This window comes from Drosophila gunungcola, chromosome 3R (genome assembly GCF_025200985.1).
Source record: "Drosophila gunungcola strain Sukarami chromosome 3R, Dgunungcola_SK_2, whole genome shotgun sequence".
Lineage (NCBI taxonomy): Eukaryota > Metazoa > Arthropoda > Insecta > Diptera > Drosophilidae > Drosophila > Drosophila gunungcola.
Window position 1 is genome coordinate 10207801 of NC_069139.1, and position 20562 is coordinate 10228362.

The 20562-nt window shown below is 38.7% G+C and overlaps 1 protein-coding gene across 1 annotated transcript in view; it reads right to left on the bottom strand.

Moving 5' to 3' along the window:
* Nucleotides 1-1257: 1257 nt before the first annotated feature.
* The window catches only part of LOC128264664 (uncharacterized), a 35348-nt gene continuing 16043 nt past the window's right edge, over nt 1258-20562 (bottom strand). Inside the window, exons 2-7 of the mRNA XM_053000277.1 lie at nt 18132-18962; nt 9610-9824; nt 9399-9534; nt 8633-8766; nt 2292-2592; nt 1258-1948 (exon numbers count right to left, since the gene is read on the bottom strand). Coding sequence (XP_052856237.1) covers nt 1803-1948; nt 2292-2592; nt 8633-8766; nt 9399-9534; nt 9610-9824; nt 18132-18393 — 1194 coding nt within the window. The 5' untranslated portion in view covers nt 18394-18962 and the 3' untranslated portion in view covers nt 1258-1802. The remainder of the gene's footprint in view (nt 1949-2291; nt 2593-8632; nt 8767-9398; nt 9535-9609; nt 9825-18131; nt 18963-20562) is intronic.

The window sequence follows — 20562 nt, forward strand, 5'->3', positions numbered from 1 at the left end:
AATTTATGGTCAGGCTAGATGGCGCCCAAAACTCGGTCTTCGCTTCGAGTCAGTATAGCATCACTCAGAGATGCCGAAAATCGGGAGTAAAAACTAGACAAAATTAGAAAAAACTAAGACTAAAATATGTATAGCCATAATCAGAAATATTATAAACTTTTATGGCTTGATTATGAAGCTACAATTTAAAGGATTACAAAAAAATGTTTCTGTCCAATAAGTAGGGCAGGGCTTAGACTATAATCAGCTAAAACCGATAATTGTTACTAAGTCAACTGTCAAGAGTAATTTTATTTTAAAAAAATACACCATCAATCGGCTGCTTAGATCATATTTTACTTAAAGCTTTAGTGCTGCCTTAATTATGCAAATATTTTGTAAAGTATTAAGCCCCATGTCTTCATCAAAACATTAAGAATATTGAATTTGAATATCCCCTTTAACTAACCAGAAAAATCGTTAAGTGTTTTTTTTATAAACTCTAAGATTAGATAATGGGATAAATTTATTTATTAGATATTATATTTTCGAATATATTTTTTAGCCACAAAAAGTCTGGATCATCATCACTGATTGTAGCTATTTGGCCCTAGAAAGTGTTGGACCCCGAGTCGCGGCCAGACTAAGTTTCTGGCTAATTGATTTTGCGATTTTATCTTTTAATGACTTTTTCGGAAAGTGCAGAGCTAAATACGTAGCTATTCTGCGAACTATGTGTATTTGATTTTAATTGCATTATATGGACTGCTTGCAGTCGTTCTAGCAGCAAGCAGTTTATTTTACAGCAGCGGCCTAAAACTATGCAACGAAATTCTAATGGCAACTCGCTGTGGCGTTTTAAGCCGCTCGCAAAACGCGCTTGAAATCGAATTTGGTTCACTTGTCAGCGTTAAGTGAAAAAAAGAAAGGCAGAAAGTCTGGCTTTCCTCCTTTTATCTTTTGAAAAACCCATCTGGTTGCTGCTGAACTCGGCACTGTCATTTAAATGTTTCAGTTTAATTTGCCAACGAAGAAATCGATAAGAATGTCTATTAAAGATCTTTGCACGAGTTATTGAAGCAAGTGAAATATTTTGATTTTGTTCCAGTTATAATTATTTTTTTAATATGCCTATATAAATTAATTGATTATTTTTAAATTGAAAATCAAAGTTTTTTTGTACATTTTGCAAAATGAAGTGCCTCAAATTGATCTTTAACGATTCTCACTTTCCTAACCCTTTTAATTTATCCCAATAAAAAAAAAAGCCACACAAAGTTGATTATTACTGCTTGTTTATTTTGGTTTGAATGTTCTTTTTTGGTTTTGTCTTGACATTGGCATTTCAGTTGTTTACATTTTTTTGTGTGTGTGTTTTTTTTTGTATCGTTTCAACGATTTACATTTTTTACTTCACTTAAACATTAAGGTGATATTCGCTTGGGTTGAAGCTAAATGCAAATGAAACATTAATATTTTATCCAATATTTTATGCATCATTAAATAATCCATTAATTAACAATTAGTCGCGTTTTTGTGTGTATGTGAGCGCGTGGGTGTGAGTGCGAGTTCATTTACGTGTATCCGTTCACATCATTAAAGCAAATATTTACAATTACATAGGGTTTAAGTGTGCATGTGTGAGCTTAACGGGAATCACATGGACAACTCGTGTGTGTGTGTGTGTATAATTTAAATTGCATTCGAGATAGATAAATAATGCAGTTTACGGCCGAGGGCTTCCTAATTTCCATCGCTGTTCGATAAGCCATACACACTCGCCATCCCTCCGTCCATGTATTCCAGCTGACTAGCCCCTCGATTTAGCTACCAGTAATTAGCAGGGTTAACATGCTTGCCAGCCAAATCGCCACGCCCCCAGCCGCCCCCCGCCAAGTACTGTGGGCCGAAGAAGTGGCGAAATAGGTCTCCAAGAAGCCACGGATTCCGGTTCCCGACGACAGCGTCACTGCAATAGAAATTTAGATGCATTTGTATAGAAACCGAAAATAGTAAGTCGAGAAAAAAACAGGGAACACCAGATAAAAGAATTATCTCGAAATCTAAAGATTGACTTAAGTTTTTAAATATTTATTTATTAATTTAAAATGTTTGCATATAAATGTAAGTTTATAGAATTCCAACAAGCTGTGCAATCACAAATAAAAATAAGTTGAAAAAAAAATGTATATAATATAAATTGTTTTTAGATTTTAAAGAAAAGGCTATATCTGATTTAAGAATGGTAATTTAATAAGTCGTTTTCCTCTCAGTGCTCCGCACCTGTGGAGAGTTATGCTTTTGAGGCTTACCTCTTGCCGGCACCGGATCCTTTTGCGGTGTGCCCAGCTCGATTTCCTTATATTCCTGATAGAGATCGCCAATTTGCGCTGTACATCGCAGGACGAGTCCCCCGCCTCCGCCACCCAGGTGCAATGCGTTCGTAAGCCCATTGCCGTTGCCATTTCCATTGCCATTACCATTACCATTTCCATTTCCATGGCCACTGAGGCCGGCCACAAAGTGAATCGCCTGCAGCTGCAGCTTCAAACTGAGCCGGGATGCAATCAGGTTCTCAACCGTTTGAATGTACTGTGTTTCCTCCGTGTTGACCTGTCACAAAAAGAAAATCAAATCTTAGCGGTGGCTGTCAAATAGAAAATATCGGAAATTCTACTGGATAAACCAAGCATTTTTGTAATTTGTAGACTTTAATAATCATTTTTATAATATCATATTAATAAATAAATGCAATGGTATTGTCCATTAAAACAAAATCTAGTTTTTAATCAACATAATATTTATAATAAAAAAAAATTGAGTAATACATTTTTCTTTTTTGTGGAGAAGATTTTTACGCTTAGGTTTTTCTTTTTTATATTTGTTAGTTTTGGCCACTCAAGTCAAAAAATTGAAGCACTTTTAGTGGTTATAAATACTAACAGAAAATCTCATATGTTCTGTTCTGCAAGTAAATGGCCCATATATTAGCCTATTAAATCAATCGCCTGACTTCTACCACAATATTGTTTTGGGTTTTTGGTGTTTTGAATACTAATCGAGAGTGCTACATGAGCTACATGCTTTAAATTATTCATATGGTACTTCCAACTGCAATTGCAGTTGCAACTGATTTTCCCTTCCGCTTTCGAGGCACTCAACCCTTAACCCCTATGTCCACATTCCTTTTATAAGTCCAAAAATAATGTTCCAGTATGCAGGCATAAAGGAGAAATAACAGCAGTAAAGGATAAAAAGGGGAAAAAAGTGGTAGAGTTTCGCATTGAGTTTTGTGCAACTGCATATGAATGGCAATTTGTCGTCTGCCTGTTCGCCAACTCGCCCCATTTTCTGTCTGTGTATAAATGTGTGTGGGGATATTACAAGCATGTTGCACTTTCGGCCATGCCTGCTTGCCAGTGACCAAGCCTTTGACCACTTCACTGAGAAAAAATTTAGTCGATTTTGTAAAATGCAGTTTCAAACACACCGCTTTTGAAAGTGACAATGAAAAATAAAATGTTCCCATCAAGCCCTTGCTCGTCTATAGCATAATATGTTAAAAACCTTTTAACACATTTAAAAATTAAGTTATTCATTTCTATTAAGATATTTTTAATATTAATTTAAGAAATATTAAGTTAATTCTTTGCCAAATTCTGCATGTCCCAACTAATTTATTCTCTGGCAAAATGTGCAATAAAAAGTTCGACAAAATCATCAAAAAATCATCAAAAAATCATCAACATATCATCAAGAGAGACTATTAATTTCTATATTAAGAATACTTGTTTAATTCACTTATCACAAAATGTAATTTATGTACAACATTTTTTTTCCGGGCAATAAAATCTGAGCAGACTGAAACAAGCTGAGTATTGTTGCTACTGAAAATATCTAGAATCAAGCAGGTTATTCTCTCAGTGCAGCACAGAAGCTGAGCTTTTGGCCTGGCAACTGGAAAAGCAGTGGAAGCTTCGAGGCAAGGAAATGGATGCTGAATGCGAACGAAACGAAACGAACGGACATGGGCATGTCATATTTTGTTGTTGTTTGTGGCGAGTTGTTGGCCATGTTGTTGTCGATGTTGTTTTGTTGGCACTGCGATTGTTGTTGCTGCTGGCATTGCCATTTAAAAACGAGTTTTCAATGTTACACACAACTATGGCAACAACAGAAACATCAAGAGACACTTATTCACTCATCCGCCTGGTTGGTTTTTCACCCCTTGCCAAGTGTCCGGCGTTTTGCTCGAGTGTATGCAAGTGTGTGCGTCCATCTGAAGGCTGTTTGCCGTTGAAAACTGTTTATTTGATGCCTTTTGAGGAGCGCTGAAAATTTCATTTCCGCCATGACACCAACAGCAGCGCCTAAGCTTGACTGCTGACGTGTATATTTTATGCACATTTGCAGACATGTATATATATTTTTTTTGTATGCATATGCGACACTCCTGTGCGAGCTTTCCGCTTCATTTGCCTGAGTTCTCCATTTGCTTCGCACACAATTTCCTTTTGGCGCGAAAAGAAAACTCTAAACTGCCGTGCAATGCTTTTAGTCGCAAATGGCGCATCGTCCATTGTTGCAGAGAAAAAAAAAGATGGCGAGAAATGCAGGCGCCATTTTAAAAACGCTCGTGCTGCCATTTCCGCTCTGCTGCATGTCCTGTTGCCGATTCATCCCCACCCTCTCGATCCCACACCTTCCGCAAAGTTCATACGATAACCTGGTCTTAGCCGGAAAAAAAGATGCGCCGGAAAACTCGCTGGCAATTTAAATACAATAAATATGCATTTCATTTCCACTTACAAACTCATTTGAGCGCCATTTACTTATGCATGTATTTTGGTCCCCTTCAAGACAAAAAGGTGTAAGATATAACGGGTTTTGCCGGAATTTGGGTCAGCCAAAGGGGTGCACTCAGAAAAAATTTATATTAAAGTAAATTGGGTTATACAAAAATTTAAAACGTTTGGAAAGCAAATACAATTTAACAACTTGAGTATTTTTAGTAATATATTAATTGTATGAATTTTAAAATTTTTATAAACTCTAATTTTATTAAATACCCAATTTCCCAACTTAGACATTTGAAAATAAATTTTAATTTAAGATATTAATTTTTTGAACTTAAAATGCAATCTCTGGCTTAATTTTTTAATAAACTTTTATTATTTTTTCTCTGTGCAGGGGCTCTTAAGGATCTCTTCACCTTCGTTTCCCTACCACTCACCCACAACATTAAAAGCAAAAGCGCTTTATTGCGGAGCGCACGCTTTTTGTTGTTGTTCGCCTTTTAACCCTTTTTACGAACAGCATCTCACCCACCCACACACACACATACACACACACACCTACATTTTGTTTTGGGTTTTGTGCGTTTTTTGGCTTATCCTTTTTATTTTATTTTATTTGAATTTTATTTTTATTTTTATGCTGGCAGAGGAAAAGCCCAGACGCAGCGTCATAAAAAGTCATTTTCAGTTTGCCCTGCCCAATTCCCTTCCTCTTTCTCTGCCTCTGCCTCGTTCTATCCCCTTTCTTTTTCCCGCTTCTATCTCGTTCTGGTGCCATGTCCTATCTCGCTCTGCCGATTTAATGCCGCGTAATTTACGAGACACTCTTAAGAAGCCAAGCGCTTTAATTAAGCATGTGGCTGAGGCAGCGACCCGAAAGTGAAAATACCCTCATATTTCTTGTGATTTACCTTTATGGCATCGAGAACCCTCAACCTTCAACCTCTGGGCAATTAAATGAGCATTTGGCATTTGCTGGCCTAAACATTTTCGGCCCAGCAAATTGTTTTCAAACAAGAAAGTTTGTTTGCGTTTGTGTTTCGGGTTGCTATCTGGCCAACTCTATTTTGATGGCCTGGCAATTAATATCGTCTTGATAATTTCTGCCTAGATGAGATTATGCAAATTGTGTGGTAAATACCCAGAGCTCAGAATGTATTCTAGATTTGAATTTTCTCAGTGCGAAATTGCATTTTATGTGTACCAAAAATAAGTTGTGTATTCCGAATGACGAAATATTTTCGCCTCAATTAAGTGCCTTTAATTTTCTCTCACATTCGGTCTTTGTAGTATCGATTTCGCCGAGACAGGGCCATCCATTAATCATGGCTAAGCCAAGCTTTAATTATGTCCTTAGTTTTCTGTGCTCAATAAATAATTTATCAAAAATCGATGGCCGCACAAATCCGCACGTCTAATGGTCAGACTTTGGCCCTAATCTCAACTAATTCCCCCGAATCACCCAACCCCCGTAAAAGAAAAACACGGGTCGAAGGGAAAAGTCTAGTGCATTTTGAGCTACTTTTCCATTAATATGACAGAAACTTTTTAACAAATTATGTGAGTCGTTAAAGTTTTTGTTCGCTCCTCTGCCGCAGTGGGTCACACACATATGAGTACACATATCAAATTAAGCTTTAATCTCGAACTCAACACGTGCTGGGTCAATCTCTCAGCTCCGAATTATTTATGGCATTGTTTTGTGTGACAGAGTATTATCCCTGGCCTTCTATCTAATTTTAAGAGCGAGAACAGCTCCAGCGGGCTGATCATAATTCAATATCAAAAAGGCATATACAGCTCAGGCATATGACACTAAATTGCACGGCCATTGCCACTGGAATGGAAGCCTTACTTTTCCATCCTCTTGTTGTTTTTTCAGGCCATATAAACATGTACAGAGAAAAAAATAACGCCTTACTGGTTTCATATTGACATTCATTAAAATTTATAATTGATTTAGAACCTAATTTTAATTTTATATGCAATGGTAGCTTATAAGAAAAAATATTCTTCAGTTCCTCAGAAAATCATTTTAATTTAAAATCATAAAAACAGTTTTCTTCAGATTTCCAAAATTAAAGTCAAAATTGTATACTTTCAGATATTTTACAAATTGTTTACAATCATTGAAGACTTAAGTTGTTGTGCTGTGCTTGTATCGGAAAAAGTCATTAGAGAAAAAAGGTTTAAGAATCCGAAATTAATGAGCGATTTTTGTGGTATTTTCTCCTGTGTAGATTCAACATTTTATGTGACAGACGGGTAGACTAGACCATACTATTCACAATCCTCGAACACAGCGGCGTACTTTTGTCTCGGCTTTTGTCATTAGTTGACTGCGAAGAAGCCTAGATAAAATGTTAAACGGCCTGCATGTGAGCGCTGGTAGCATGTGTGTGCAGGAGCCCCGAAAAGTAGACTTCAGCCGACAGATATAAAACGACAGGATAAGACACACCCACACACACACACACCTAAGCACCTACACAACCAAACACCAGCGAACAGCCAGAAAATAGAAAAGAGAGAAACAAAGCAGACGGACAGAGGAGGACACGTTATGTCTGATGATGTGGGTAGACATAATATAAAAATTTATGAAGCGTTTAATAAGTTTTCTTCTTGGCTATTTTTTTTTTTTTGTTTTGTCCCTTTGCCCGCACCCTGGGAAATCGTAGAAAAGTTGAATTCGTTCAGCGGGCGTGTCAACTGAAAATTTGTTCATCTCGTAAATTCATTTAAAAGCCGTTGTCCGTTGTCCGCTGTCCTTTGTCCTTTGGCCATTTTGTCCACTGGCCCGTCCGGCAATTTCGTTTTTGCCACAAGTTGAACGTAATTTATTTTATGTCTCGGCTATGATTAATAACATTTCGGGCAAAAAGGAAACAAAAAAGGATTTCGAGGCTAGGTCAAAGAATTGGGATCTGGCATTGCTTTAAAACGATTGCCGGAAGCATTTCTTTGCTGATTTATGCAACTGATTAGCAGCGCTCGCAAAATTGATGCGGAATTGGATGCGCCCTCGAATGACTAATGGTTCTAGAGCCTATGGTGGACATATGTATATTAACAGTGACCGCCAGAGATTTAGCAACTTTGGGTTTTAGGTAGATAAATTTAAATATACATAGAATGGTGTATTATATTACCAAGTGTAAGTAATTTCCGAGAGGTATAAAGCGTTTTATGTGACTTTTTTTTGGAAAGCCTGCTACTTTTATGACCGTTGCTGTTTATATACATGCGTATCACTTGTTTGCTGAGCCTTTCCTCCATATCGTTATGATAAATGACAAAAGAAGAAATCGCAGAGCCAAATCACAGGCCTGCCATACAACCCTTTTTTGCTTTATTGACTTTATTTTGCCTGTAAGGCGGTCGGTCGTCCTCCTGCGGTTTCTTGTTTGGGCTTCGACTTGAGTTTTTAATTAAGTAGGTAAGATGAGACCCTTGTAATTCAGTCGCTTGGCTCTGATTAAATTACATCATATTCATAAATAAAGAACAAATTTTGTGAGGCACGTCGCCGAGGATTAAGCGAAAGCCACACATGTTCCCAAACAGGAGTGGTGGGCTCCATTATAAAGGATTTACGATGCCGTTAGGCAAGTCAAAGCTGTTTAATTAGGCAAATCCCCCACGCACTTGCACCAAACGTCTTGGTACACTTAGACATTAATTAACAATCAATGCAGGCTGTGATGTAAGGCATTTTAACTGCCGATTGTAAAGCGGTTTGCCCTAAGGTTCTTGGAGTTTTCCGAGATCAAATCACTTTAATCTTCACACGTGTTATTATATTATTTAAATTTGATTACGTTTAATTTGAAAGCCTTGATTTGCTTTTTACTTACGGGTATATTGTTAATGGTAAACCGAAGGTCAGCTCGGGGTCGAGATGCCAGAGTGCTGCAGTTGGCCCGCAGAACATCGCCGGGGTCATATCGCGTATGCTCAGTAAAAAGTTGAGGACGCTTCTCCGGAAATTCTAAAAGCGAAAGAAAGAGACAAATATTTGATGGTTAAAACGGACTGTTTTGTTCAGCTTAGACTCGAAAGCTGTTTACTTGCTTTTTGGTCATGATTACACTACGAAAATTTATAAATGTATATTTTTTTATTAAATACTTTTTTCCATGTATTTTAAAAATGAGTGCAATTTTATTTTTATGTATTATCGATGTACTCTTTATAAGGATAACATGGATTTTTGCAATAAATTACTATTTTTACAGCTTTTCTGCTTAACGCTTGTCATTCAGATTCACTCTCAAATTATTTTTAACTTTTATAAAGAATCCAAGATCTCACTATTTGTAATGATTCCGTTTTCGTTGTAAAACTTCTTGAAAAAATATTTTCTTGGTGGCGAATATACATTTCCCTTTAGACCATTATTTCCCCAAGTGCACAAGTGTTTATTCGGGACTTTGGTGAACTTTTAATTGCTTGCTGTGGAGCGACAAGGGCCCATCTTTGCCCATTGTTCGCTGCACAACCCAGTCACGCCTTTGCCAGCGACTAATGAGACAGGATCTGTTTGTCATTGTCAGATGGCCGTGAGTTCCCGTCAGCTTGGCAGATAGTCGGATAGTCAGAAAGTCAGATAGTCGTACTCACCCACAACTTGCATCTGGGCGTAGGCCGTGGCCGTTGAATAGAACGGTGCATCCGCCGTAACCTCGCAGCTGAATTGTCCGGACAGGCCGAAGCTGACATTGCGGATGAGCACCATGGTGGCGTTCGAGCCGCTTTCCTGCGGAGAAAATTCAAAAACACCCATTCCATTCCATCAGACGATAAGCCGAACTCCGCAAAGGATGCAACTTACGTCCACTCTGATGCCCGGGAACTGAAAGACCTTGGTATGCGGATACTCGCCGGGTGTGTAGCGGTAGAATTCCATCTGGCCGCGGTAGAACTTAATGGAGTATAGTGGCGCCTCGTCCAGTTGGTAGTCGCACCGTAGGGCCACCGATTGACCCCTTCGCACCGCCGGCGGCTCAACCAGCAGATTCACGTCTCGCAGCGCCGCCTGCCCGAAATCTGAAAAGGTAGTGGGATTTATTCATATGGATGCGGTGCCATAAAGGTAGAGGCTCAGGCACACAGAGCGCAAAACATTCCATTCAAACTGGGATTTACAATCTCTATACACTCAGATAGACATTTGTAGGGTATAATCAATTGCATTATACATTAGCTTATATGAAAAAAAAACTCTCCTGTTATCTAATTGATGAACATAGCGAACATCATTTTTTATCACACATCTCTGTTTGAAGCTTATGTTTTTGCGAGTGTAGAAAGACTCAATTTTAAATGGGGATTTTATCGGCACCCTTTGTTATTTTAAAAGCCTTCGGTTTTGGCTCAACACATAAGCCTTCGCATTGAAGTTCAAAGGCATGAAACAATATTGAATCTGGTTACAGTGGCTGTGACATCGCTGTCATCGTCATCGTCATCTCCATCATCATCGTGGTCCTTTTCTTGGCTCTCGCACATAAACCCTATGGGATTAAGAACTGCAGCCGATGAAAGTGCAGCACACTCTGGGGCGCTTAAAGCCTTAAAACTTGCCTGCCAGGGCAACAAACCGACGCATGGCCAGTATCTTCGTCAGAGTTGGTAACTTCAGATTGAGTGTTCCGGTTAATATAATAACAACAAGATTGATAAAGTTCTTGCTAACTCTTTCTCTTATAGTTAGCATTTTTAAATTAGAGCACTTTTAATATTAAACCGTATTATTCCAAAAACGTTCTACTTTTTTGCTATTAATATCACTGGTAAAGCTAATTTTCCATGTAAGTACTATTTTTCTATAAACTTTAAATTTCATTGACAAATTAAACATATTGTTAAGAAGTAAGAATCGAAAATAAATTGGCCATTTTAATACTTCGCGCTTAGATCGCAGCACTGATCTTCATCGCAATGGCTGTCCTCTTTGTCGTTTTCCACTCCTATTTTTCCATTTCCCATTTTCCATCTGCATTCCCATCACCATTTATCCATGACGATGATGGCAGCAGGCAGCCAGCAGCCAGCAGCCGGCAAGGCAAAGTTGACTGACTACATCAAAAAGCAATTTTCCATTTGTTTTACAATATGCCCGACCCCTCCGCTTACCCTCGGCACCCACACATGCTCACACTTACGCAGACAGACATGACTTCGACGTGTGTGCTTGCGCTGAGTGTGTGTTTGGCTTTCCATAAACTCGCAAATCGTTTAAGCCGCCTTACGAGAAGTTGTAAACCTCTTTGCTGCCATTTTTTGCCGCTGCTCCCGGTTCCTTTGCTCTCGCACTGCTATTTTTCGCCTGGGCTTTGTTTTCAAATAGAAATCGTGATAGCAACGCAGCATAATCAATGCCTGTACACTGGGAGAAAACATGCCCTCAAAGTGAAGAGCTAGGCTATCGACACTGATCACAAAGGAAAAGAAATTTTTATATTTTAGTATTTTTTTTTATTTACACGTTTTATTTGTTTATTGAAAAAGAAAATTTAACAATAATAGTTTGACTTAATTTAGAATTTTATTTTGTTCTCTATTAATCATTTGAAAAGGTAGCTGTACCGTTGAACGATATATTTCAAGTGGTTGCTTTATACCTTTTGAATTATTGCCTGCGTAATATTAAAAAAAAGGTGAAGAGAAAACCTATCCAAATCTAAATAATCCTCCCGATTTAGGTGTTAGTTTTTTGCACTGCCTCTTAAAGCTCAATATTTGTTGGACTAGGGCTTATTGCCCTCTTCACTGCTCCTGCTGTTTCATCTTCATTTTCATCGACAGCTTCCTGTGTTGTGTTGTCTTCGTTTCGTTTTATGACTACTATTTTTTTTTCACTCCAGCCTCTGCAGTTTGAGGCTGTGGCCATTTGGCTTTGGAAATTAGGCCGGGCTTAGCTTTACGTCGGCCCTCCTGCAGTTCAAGTGTTTGTTGCAGATTTCCACATGGACGTGGCATATGGCAAGTGCCGGTGTTAAAGGACGAATGATGAATCTTTGTCAGCAGTGATTTTGTCTGGCAAGTGAAAGAATTTTATGGTCTTTCGATGGATTGTCAGGAGTCTGTAAAAGCGCAGGCTTTACGCCGGCAACAGCTTACCTCGATTTAAGACCAAAGAATGCTGTTTGTTTCCCATAATGACCTTAAATTTTTCCATTGCCCTCAACGGATTTATCTTCCGTTGCTCCACGACAACTTTTATGCAACTTCGTCATGACAAAAGAGGCAAAAAATGTGGGTAAAAACGAGAGGAAAATTGTGAAATATGTGCAGCTGTGATCATAAAACGTTTATTGACTGCAAAATTCAATATATCATGCGTTCACCATTATGACAATATGCAGTTGCACAAACACTCGTATATTTACGCAAGTATGCATGTGAGCGAGCCAGGGGTGTCGTTTTGAAAGGAAATAAACTGTTCTTTATCCTTCCAACGGCAACTAAAAGGATATACAAATTTCATGGGCAGAAAATCTACTCTATAATTTGTTTGAAATACCTTTATTTATTGATATCATATTGTTCTTAAAGATTATATTATGTTTGTTAGACAAGAGCTTAAAATGTTTTAAATAATATTGTGGTCAGGCTCTATTTATTTCCGTTATATCATATATATTTAATTATGCTTAGTTTTAAATTAAATCGACACAAGCATGTTTTCTAATTGCTAAATACATTTTTTTTACTGAAAATCTATGACCTAAACAATTTTCCAATGTTTTGTAAAACATAAACATTTTTTTTCAATTACAACACTGGGAGCTTCAAATTCAACTGAATTTGATATACTCCCATTGGCAAATTACGACTACGGCCATGGCATACGTATGTAAAAAAGCCGCACTCTCATAAACTTTCTGCTGCGCCACCGAGCAGAGCTTGCCCAGATTTTGTTACAAATGAGCGCGGTATAAGGAAGGGGTTTGGTTTTAGATGGGGTCCTTTATCCCCCGACTCAGTGAAGGACTAAAATGTCGGGGGGCGTGGACGGAACCAGCTGTTGGTAAACTAAAGCCAGACGAACTTTTTGCAGACATGCGAGTCGCCAGGGGGCACTCGAAGTGAATGAAAATCGGGAAAGTGTGGAGGGAAAGTGCAAGCCATGTGATGAACTCACTTGTGATAATTTATGGGAAATATTTTTATTGTCATAAAGAGCGACAGACGCGAAGAACAAGAGAACGATAAAACGCCGAGATACTACCAAAACTAATTGTCTGGAGATTTAACCGTTTTTTAACAATTTTTTGACGAAATAATAATAGTCACAATTAAATGAAAAGAAAGCTTTCCAGTATTTCCAGTATATTTACTTGTCCCTTATTATTTGTATGTTACTTTTCAAGTTCTGTTTTCTTAGCTGCGCTGTCATTTGCTTTGCTCCCCCAAAAAACATTCTTGAAAAACATCCCACACTTTCTTTGTGCCAGTGAAAATTGGTTTTTCGGATGGGTCGGCCAACACCCAATAAATGTTTTAAAGTTAAACAATTTACGACGCCAAACACAATAACAAAATTTTACACATGAATTCTTCATGTAATTACGCGTGGCCAAAAATGAACAAAATTAACAAAAATATAAATTGCTCGGTTGCACACACACAAACAGGATCAAAAAGATATACCAGCCGCTGGCCATTTACATGTATATCTGCATACATATATACTCTGTGGCATTTCGTGATAATTAACGCAATATTTCAGCTACACAAAATAGTATAAAGGATATTACTGGACCTTTCGCTCGTAACTTTCGCCAGGGGAAAAAAATGCTCGCAATTATTTAGCATAATGCATAAGCAACTACAACGGAATATTTTAGACAGGGAGAGAGCATAGAAATATTTGCATAAATTTTACACACTGAAATTTGAGTTGAAATTACATTTGAAGTGGGTGGGAAAATGTTTTAGGGGATTGTGAGTGGTCTACGGTCAACGTTTTTGTAGACAAATTGGCGCTGTTACAGTTCTGAAAAGTTTCTGACATATTTCGCTTGGCCCCAGTCCGAAAGCGAGCGAAAGAGATGGGGCTAAAGCACGAGTAAGAGACAGGACGAGGGCGGTGGAGTGGAGATAGACAAGGCCGGCATGATATAATTATGTGTTGAATTATGAATTGAAATGCTGAAAAGTTTTTATAGTTTTTATGCGTTATGAAAACTTAGCATTCAACTAACATTTTGGTCAACATTTATTGCTAATTCTCACAGTCAGCAGTGTTCCCGAATGTTTTTAGAGGACTTTAATGCACTCAAACTCGTTATGACAAATTATATTTGCGGATAGAGTCGGCTGTTTATAAACACTCTTATATTAACGTTTTTCTGGTTAGAAAGGAGAGCAGATATGCTGTGATTGTGATTAATTATTATTCATATTGCCGACAGTTTGGTCAAAACATTTTTGTATTATCCTACAAAAACATAACTGATAATATGAGCTGTATGGCTTTTTGGGAGTTAGATTCAATAACACTTATTGCTGCATTGAACCCGACGGCAATTAATAAATAAAATATTAAATATTCTGACTTTTAAATATTTTTTTTTTGTTCTGACTGAGAAGATAATAAATTATTTGTGCCTGGACGTAAATCCACAAATAAAATTGGAAACCTCTTTTTTGCTTAGTTATTGCTTTTGGTCCTTATGGCTTTTCAGTTTAATTTAATTTGTTGTGGTTTTAAGAAAGTATTTCTTCATTTTACTAACATTCATCAATAAGAATGCCACAGAGCAATTGCCATCAGTTATGGCATCCCCATCTTCTTCATCCCCAATATATCTACAGACTTCTCCGACTTTTGAGCTTCGTATTTGCATGCGACCAATAAACATAACCATGAATGTCTGCCATGTGGGTGGCCATTGTTGTTTGGGCCTGATGGATGCCACTCCGAATGCCTCACATTATATCAATTCAATTATGTTTTATGCCGCACAGTTGGCTCACAAAGCCGGAGAAAGAGGACCCATGCTGCTACCAATACTGCTGACAATATACTGGCTGTATAATAGTTGTTTCTTCTGGGTTGTGGTTGATTATTTTGTTCACACATGTGCAGTTTAATTTAATATAAGCATCTTGAGAGAGGCTTCAATCAATAATGGTCCTAACGGATTGGAGTGATTCGCTTTGTTTTGAGCTCGAGGCGAGGCGTTGGTTACTCCGGCTGTTTTGTGTTAAATTGATATTGTGGCTAATTGTTTGGCACACACATGTAGCTTCCTTTCGGGCTAATCCCTTTAATTTACCCCGAAACACCAGACACACACACGGCCAGGTAAACAAAGACGACGATTCCGCAGGTGAGGTGCGTGTTTGGGTTTTGATAACAAATTGCATCGAATAGTGGTGGGAAATCGGGTGGCTGAAAGTGCGGTTGATGAGCCAGAAATAAACCACCGCACGAACCTTTTGTAATTAAATGTTGAAAGCAATTTCACGTCCAGGCCCGATTCACGCAAGCAAAGGGTGTGAGGCATGTCCTCGCTTTTTTGCTTTGGGTTTTTTGGTTTAAATAAATTTCCACAAAATGTGCGTAATTAATGAACAGGGAACTCTGTAAATCACTAGATATCAATTTGTCTGATAAGCACTTAGCGAAATGGAAAAAAAATTATGTTTCACATAAAGTGTAAGTTCGTAAAACCCATTGAACTCAAATATTTTGATCATACATATTTTAAATAAATTCTTCTTTACGTACTTGTAATGCCTTTAACTTTAATTGAAATTTTTTAGAAACTGTTATGATATACTTAAATGTATAAATATATATATATTTGAATTCATGTTGTCCCTAATTCAAATGAAAATTACTAAAAAATTATAAAGCTTTTTGAAATATTTTCATAACATTTTTGTATTGAAATTTTCAGTTGTTAAAGTTGCCAGGATGACAAGGACTGTAGAACATAAGTATAAATTACAATTTGAGGATACGAGAGTTAAGTGGGTGTTATTTGCTTTGTTATTTATGCGTTATTATTTTTTAAGTATAAGCTTATATTATTTCTTAAATGTGTTCATGGTAGACATTAAATATATTATTTCAAAAAGTGATATAGTTTTTTCTTAAGCATTTGTGTAATGTTTCCTTCGAGTGTGTGCATTTGCGGTCAACACCGTGTTGCACGCACAATCGGAAGCCTTTCAGGTTTCTTATCGACTGGCACTGGCCATTGATTGCAGTTCATTAAACACGCGCAGGCTCACGCCATCTCTCTTTGCTTTCACTTTCCACCTTCCACATAGGGCTGCCTTCAACCGCCTTGAACCACCCGCCACCCATCACCCCCCCGTTTGTTCGACACCTGATGACTTGGCTCATTAGCTGGGCATCCCGTTCGCACCTCCTGGCACTTGACCATGGCCAGTGTTGGATGTTGAACCCTCACCTTTGCGCTGTGCATATATTTTCATAAAACCCCCATCCTCCACCCACACCCACACACCATCAACATCAGCATCAGCATCCACCCCCTCAACCCCGATTCCGCATCTCGGGGCCATTATTGTTGATTGCTTATTCATGCATTCAGTCATTTATTCATATGCCCGAATCTTGGGCGATGAGCACTTTGCTTGTTTGCCTTGTTATCAAAATGAAAGTTTTCCGCTTTCCTTGCCGTTCTCTCTCCGTTTTCCATTTCCATCTTGCGCCCAAACTAGCCAAAATTAATTGCGCCGCCAGGGCGCTCTGCTGTTTATATTTTAAATTAATTATAAATATTTATTTATCCTGATTAGTTAAGTGGGTGGTCGGTCTGCCCCCCAGCCGGGGCTTAACCAAATTGATTTCGGTTTATTTTAGCATTGGCCAGCGCTTTTGCGGGCCATCGATTACAAAGCTATGGCTTTAAAGCCATCCGACCAACCAATCAGCCAGCGGCAATGGAAACTCAATTGCACGCCGGCCTTCCATTACTCTTGATTCACACTGAGCGCTAAAACAGAAATGCGATTTAATAAGAAAATTCTAGAACGAGAAATTCAGGTGCTGAAAAAGCTGCAATCCGATATATTAATTAATGAATATCAAATCCCTGGCATAATTACTCACAGGGGTAATTTGAGCCAATCCAATGGTTATGATGTTATAGTTTATGAAAATAGGTAAAAAGCTTCAAATTAAATAAGTGAGCCTTTATTTTAGTTGTTGGCGGTGAACATCATAGGTCTTCTCAAAAAAGAAGATAATACTGCATTTAAATGGTAATAGGATTACCCCTGGTAATCAAGATGCTTTTTTTTTAATGTTCCGCATTTGCAATGAAAATAGTTCATTTTTGTAAATTTTTTTAAGCAATAAAGCATAAATAAAAACCCAAAATTCTAGACTCTAACTTCATTGAGTAAGCTATTCTAATTAGCATAATTTTCGCTCACTGTACTTATATCAGAGACTGGTGCCTTGCTAACCGAACTCATTTTTCCCATCCTGCTCCTCATTGTGGTTTTCTATAATTGATGGCAGCATCAATTCCAAACGAAATAATCAAGCCATACAAAACGAAGAGAAAAGCTGGCCACGAAAAAAGGGCACAGCCACAAGTGCGGACTGTGTACTAGCATAGTACAGTGCAGCACATTCGTGTATTGCCGGCTCACGTAGTCCGATTTGCCATGTTTCTTCACTGCATACTTTCCTGGGCCAAAGTTAATTTCAGGTTTAAGTGGCAGCAACTGCAGCTGCTGCAGTCGAATTATTGAAGGCAGCAAAAAGCGAATGGGACGGGGCGAAAACGTTTAAATGAAAAACACGAGTCAATTTATATTGCGCTGACGTACCGCCCAGCCGCCCAGCTTTACTCCCCTCGGTTGCCATTTAATCTTCTGCCATTTCTTGGCGCTATTTTCAAATGTTTTTCTTTGCTGTTTAGCCATTTTTTGCTGCTGTGGCAGTTGTAGTGAAAAAAGAACCCAAAACCAAGCGTTGTGTGTTGCATTTCTTCTCCTTTTTTGTTGGCTGCCCATGTGTGTTTGTCTGTGTTATTTTTTTTTTGTCTAAAGCTGTACAAAAATCTGCACAGAAATGCACGGAAATTCATCTTGATTTGTGTTGAGCGTTTTTATTTATTTTTTTTCCAACACCCCCCCTGTATATCTTATTCAAGGGCTAAAACTGCAGCAGTTTTTTCAGCCAGCACATCTCTATATCACTTTGGTCTGGCGGTTTGTCTTCTCCACTTTATCCCTGGTTTTTTGTGCGTGTTTTGCCCCCGGGGCGTGGTGCACTAAATCAGAGACATTTAAGCGCGTTTTGTTAAAAGTCACTTACTGCACTCGACCATGGCTCATTTGCCGGCATCTACTTACCACAGAAAAGGCACAGCAACAAAAGCCATTGCAGGATGTTGCTGCCGTAGTTGCAACTATTGTTGCTGCTGTCGCTGCGGGTGATTTTTGTGCGACAGCAACACCTACGCATTGCTGTTGTCGCGGTGTCTGCTGATGGCAACATGTGACTTTGCATTTCCGCGTTTTCCAACTTGTAGTTGCAGTGGCAAGTTGCTGGTGTTTCTGCTGCCGCTGCTGTTTCTCTGAGTGATGTGCTAAAAGTTGATAGTGTCTGCCACATTGTCAACGCTTCTAGACACTAATTAAGTGCGAAACGAATGTCTGCTTGTCTTGGCAATTCCTTGCTAAATTATGCTAATTTATATTCCTTAAATATCCTTGTGTCCGGAGTTTTTCGGTAATTTATTCTAATTTATTTCGCAAATATTTCTCAGAGTTGGCACGCACTTTGTTACGTATTTTGATTTGTTGTTTGTTTGTTTTCAATTTATACTTCGCACTTGAAACTTTCTCCTTGTCACTGTTTCGTTCTCTTTCTTCTCCAGATTTTGTATCTCTTTCATTGCCGCGATGCGAACGCGTCACGCAATCGTCAGATTTGCGACTGAATGCTCGAATGTTGCTGCTGTCTGTTGGTGTTGCTGCTGTCAGTCTATGTTGCTGTTGTCGCTGCTCCTGCTGCTGCTGCTGCTGCTCTTGGTGTCTATCAGCAACATGTTGCCTGGAAAACGTCGATGGCAATGGCAATGTCTTGCAGTTGTTCTTCCGCGAAAATGTTTGTCTTTTGACGTTTATGGACGATTTTAGTGTTGCTTCTAATTACTTCATATGGTGCTCCAAAACTACGCCCTGCAAATAAAGTGGAAAAAGCAGGCAGAGAATGCCTCAATTAGTTGTTGACACAGGCTGAAATATTAATTTAATTGCTATCTCGTAAAGCGTACAAAGTTCCAAATAAAAATTCCAGCAATCGTCACGTGCCGCGACCGTGTTCGTGATTGATTTATGCGTTCTGGGACTGGGACCCCAGATAGGAAGTATCAATGCCCCGTGCCCGTTGACCTTTGTCAAATCGCCCGGGGGCACAAAAATACGACCCAGGGACTAATTAGCAGGCTGTCCACTCGAAAGCATCCAATTTGGACTTGGTTATTTCGCCGACCGCCAGCAATCGGGTTTTGCATTATTTACGACTTTCCCCCAATGCTCAATTATGCGCTCCAATGCAGGAAACCGCACATTTGCCGCCAGTCCTTCAAACTATCAGCGTGCCCCTAAAAAAGAGTTCTGCTTTTCTCCGCTTCCTGTTTTGGCATTGTCCCTAAACAAAGAAGGGCATTTGGATCTGGTCTAACACTAAGAGAAATATACGTGGGATCGTAAATAAAAGTATTTGAGACTTTTATTTTAAAAATACTTATTGGATTTTAACTTTTAAGAGTCAAAAATAATAATTTTTGTCCATAGGATATATGGAAAAATTCAGAAATTTGGGAAACCTAAATTGTGTTAAACCCTGTTACAAATAACATAAAAAACAGCTAAATAAATTTTTTTTCCTTTTCTCTTTCCTTTTAATTTCAAGCTCTAGCTAGCTATCTCGGCACGCTTTTTCCCCAGTGTATGCAAAGTTTGGCTAATTGCCGGGGCAGCATCAGCATTGTTCCATGCATTTCCATTTGACAGAAAATCGTGCGCTGAAACCAAAAATCACTTCCGCTTGGTCATCGATTGCTGGATGGGAAAGGGAAGTAGTGGGTTAAGAGGAGTGATGGGTTAAGGGGCATCAAGGCCTGCACTTCACACATCATTTCCTCTGCTCAACATTTATTATGCCATTTGTGTGAGACCGAATTGTCACAATTAGTCGACAGATGAGTGGGAAAGGGATGAATGGTATGTTGGCTCTATATATAGACCAGTCCCCCCGACTTTTCCGCATCGCTTTCCCCCGCTTTTCCCCTTTTCACCGATCCCACCCTCCTTAAGAGCCCTGCGCCGATTCATTTATAATATTTTGTCATTGTCTGGGCCGGCGTTTGCTGCATTTTATTAATTTGTTTGTCATATTTCCACGTTTGTTTATTGATTAAAATGTGTGCACAGGCGTCTGACATTTCTTTGGGGTGAGGAAGGATTTTAAGTCTGCTGCCAGCCGTTGTTGTTGTATCTGCGGTTCTGGCTGCTGCCGTAAACATGTGTTGCCGGCAACATTATCACTGCTGTTGCATTGTTATTTTTATTCCCTGTCTGCTGCCACATCCCCCTTACTCCCAAAAAAAAAGCCCCCTCTTCTGTTTGCTGTCTGGTATTTTAAATAAAACATCATTTTTTGTAATTGTTGCCTCGGCGTGAAACATTCTATTGCCCCATCGTTTTCCCGCAGTTCCTTTGTTTACCTAGGCTACAGTTGCAAACATTTCCCTTTTCCCCACTTTCCCCCAGATTT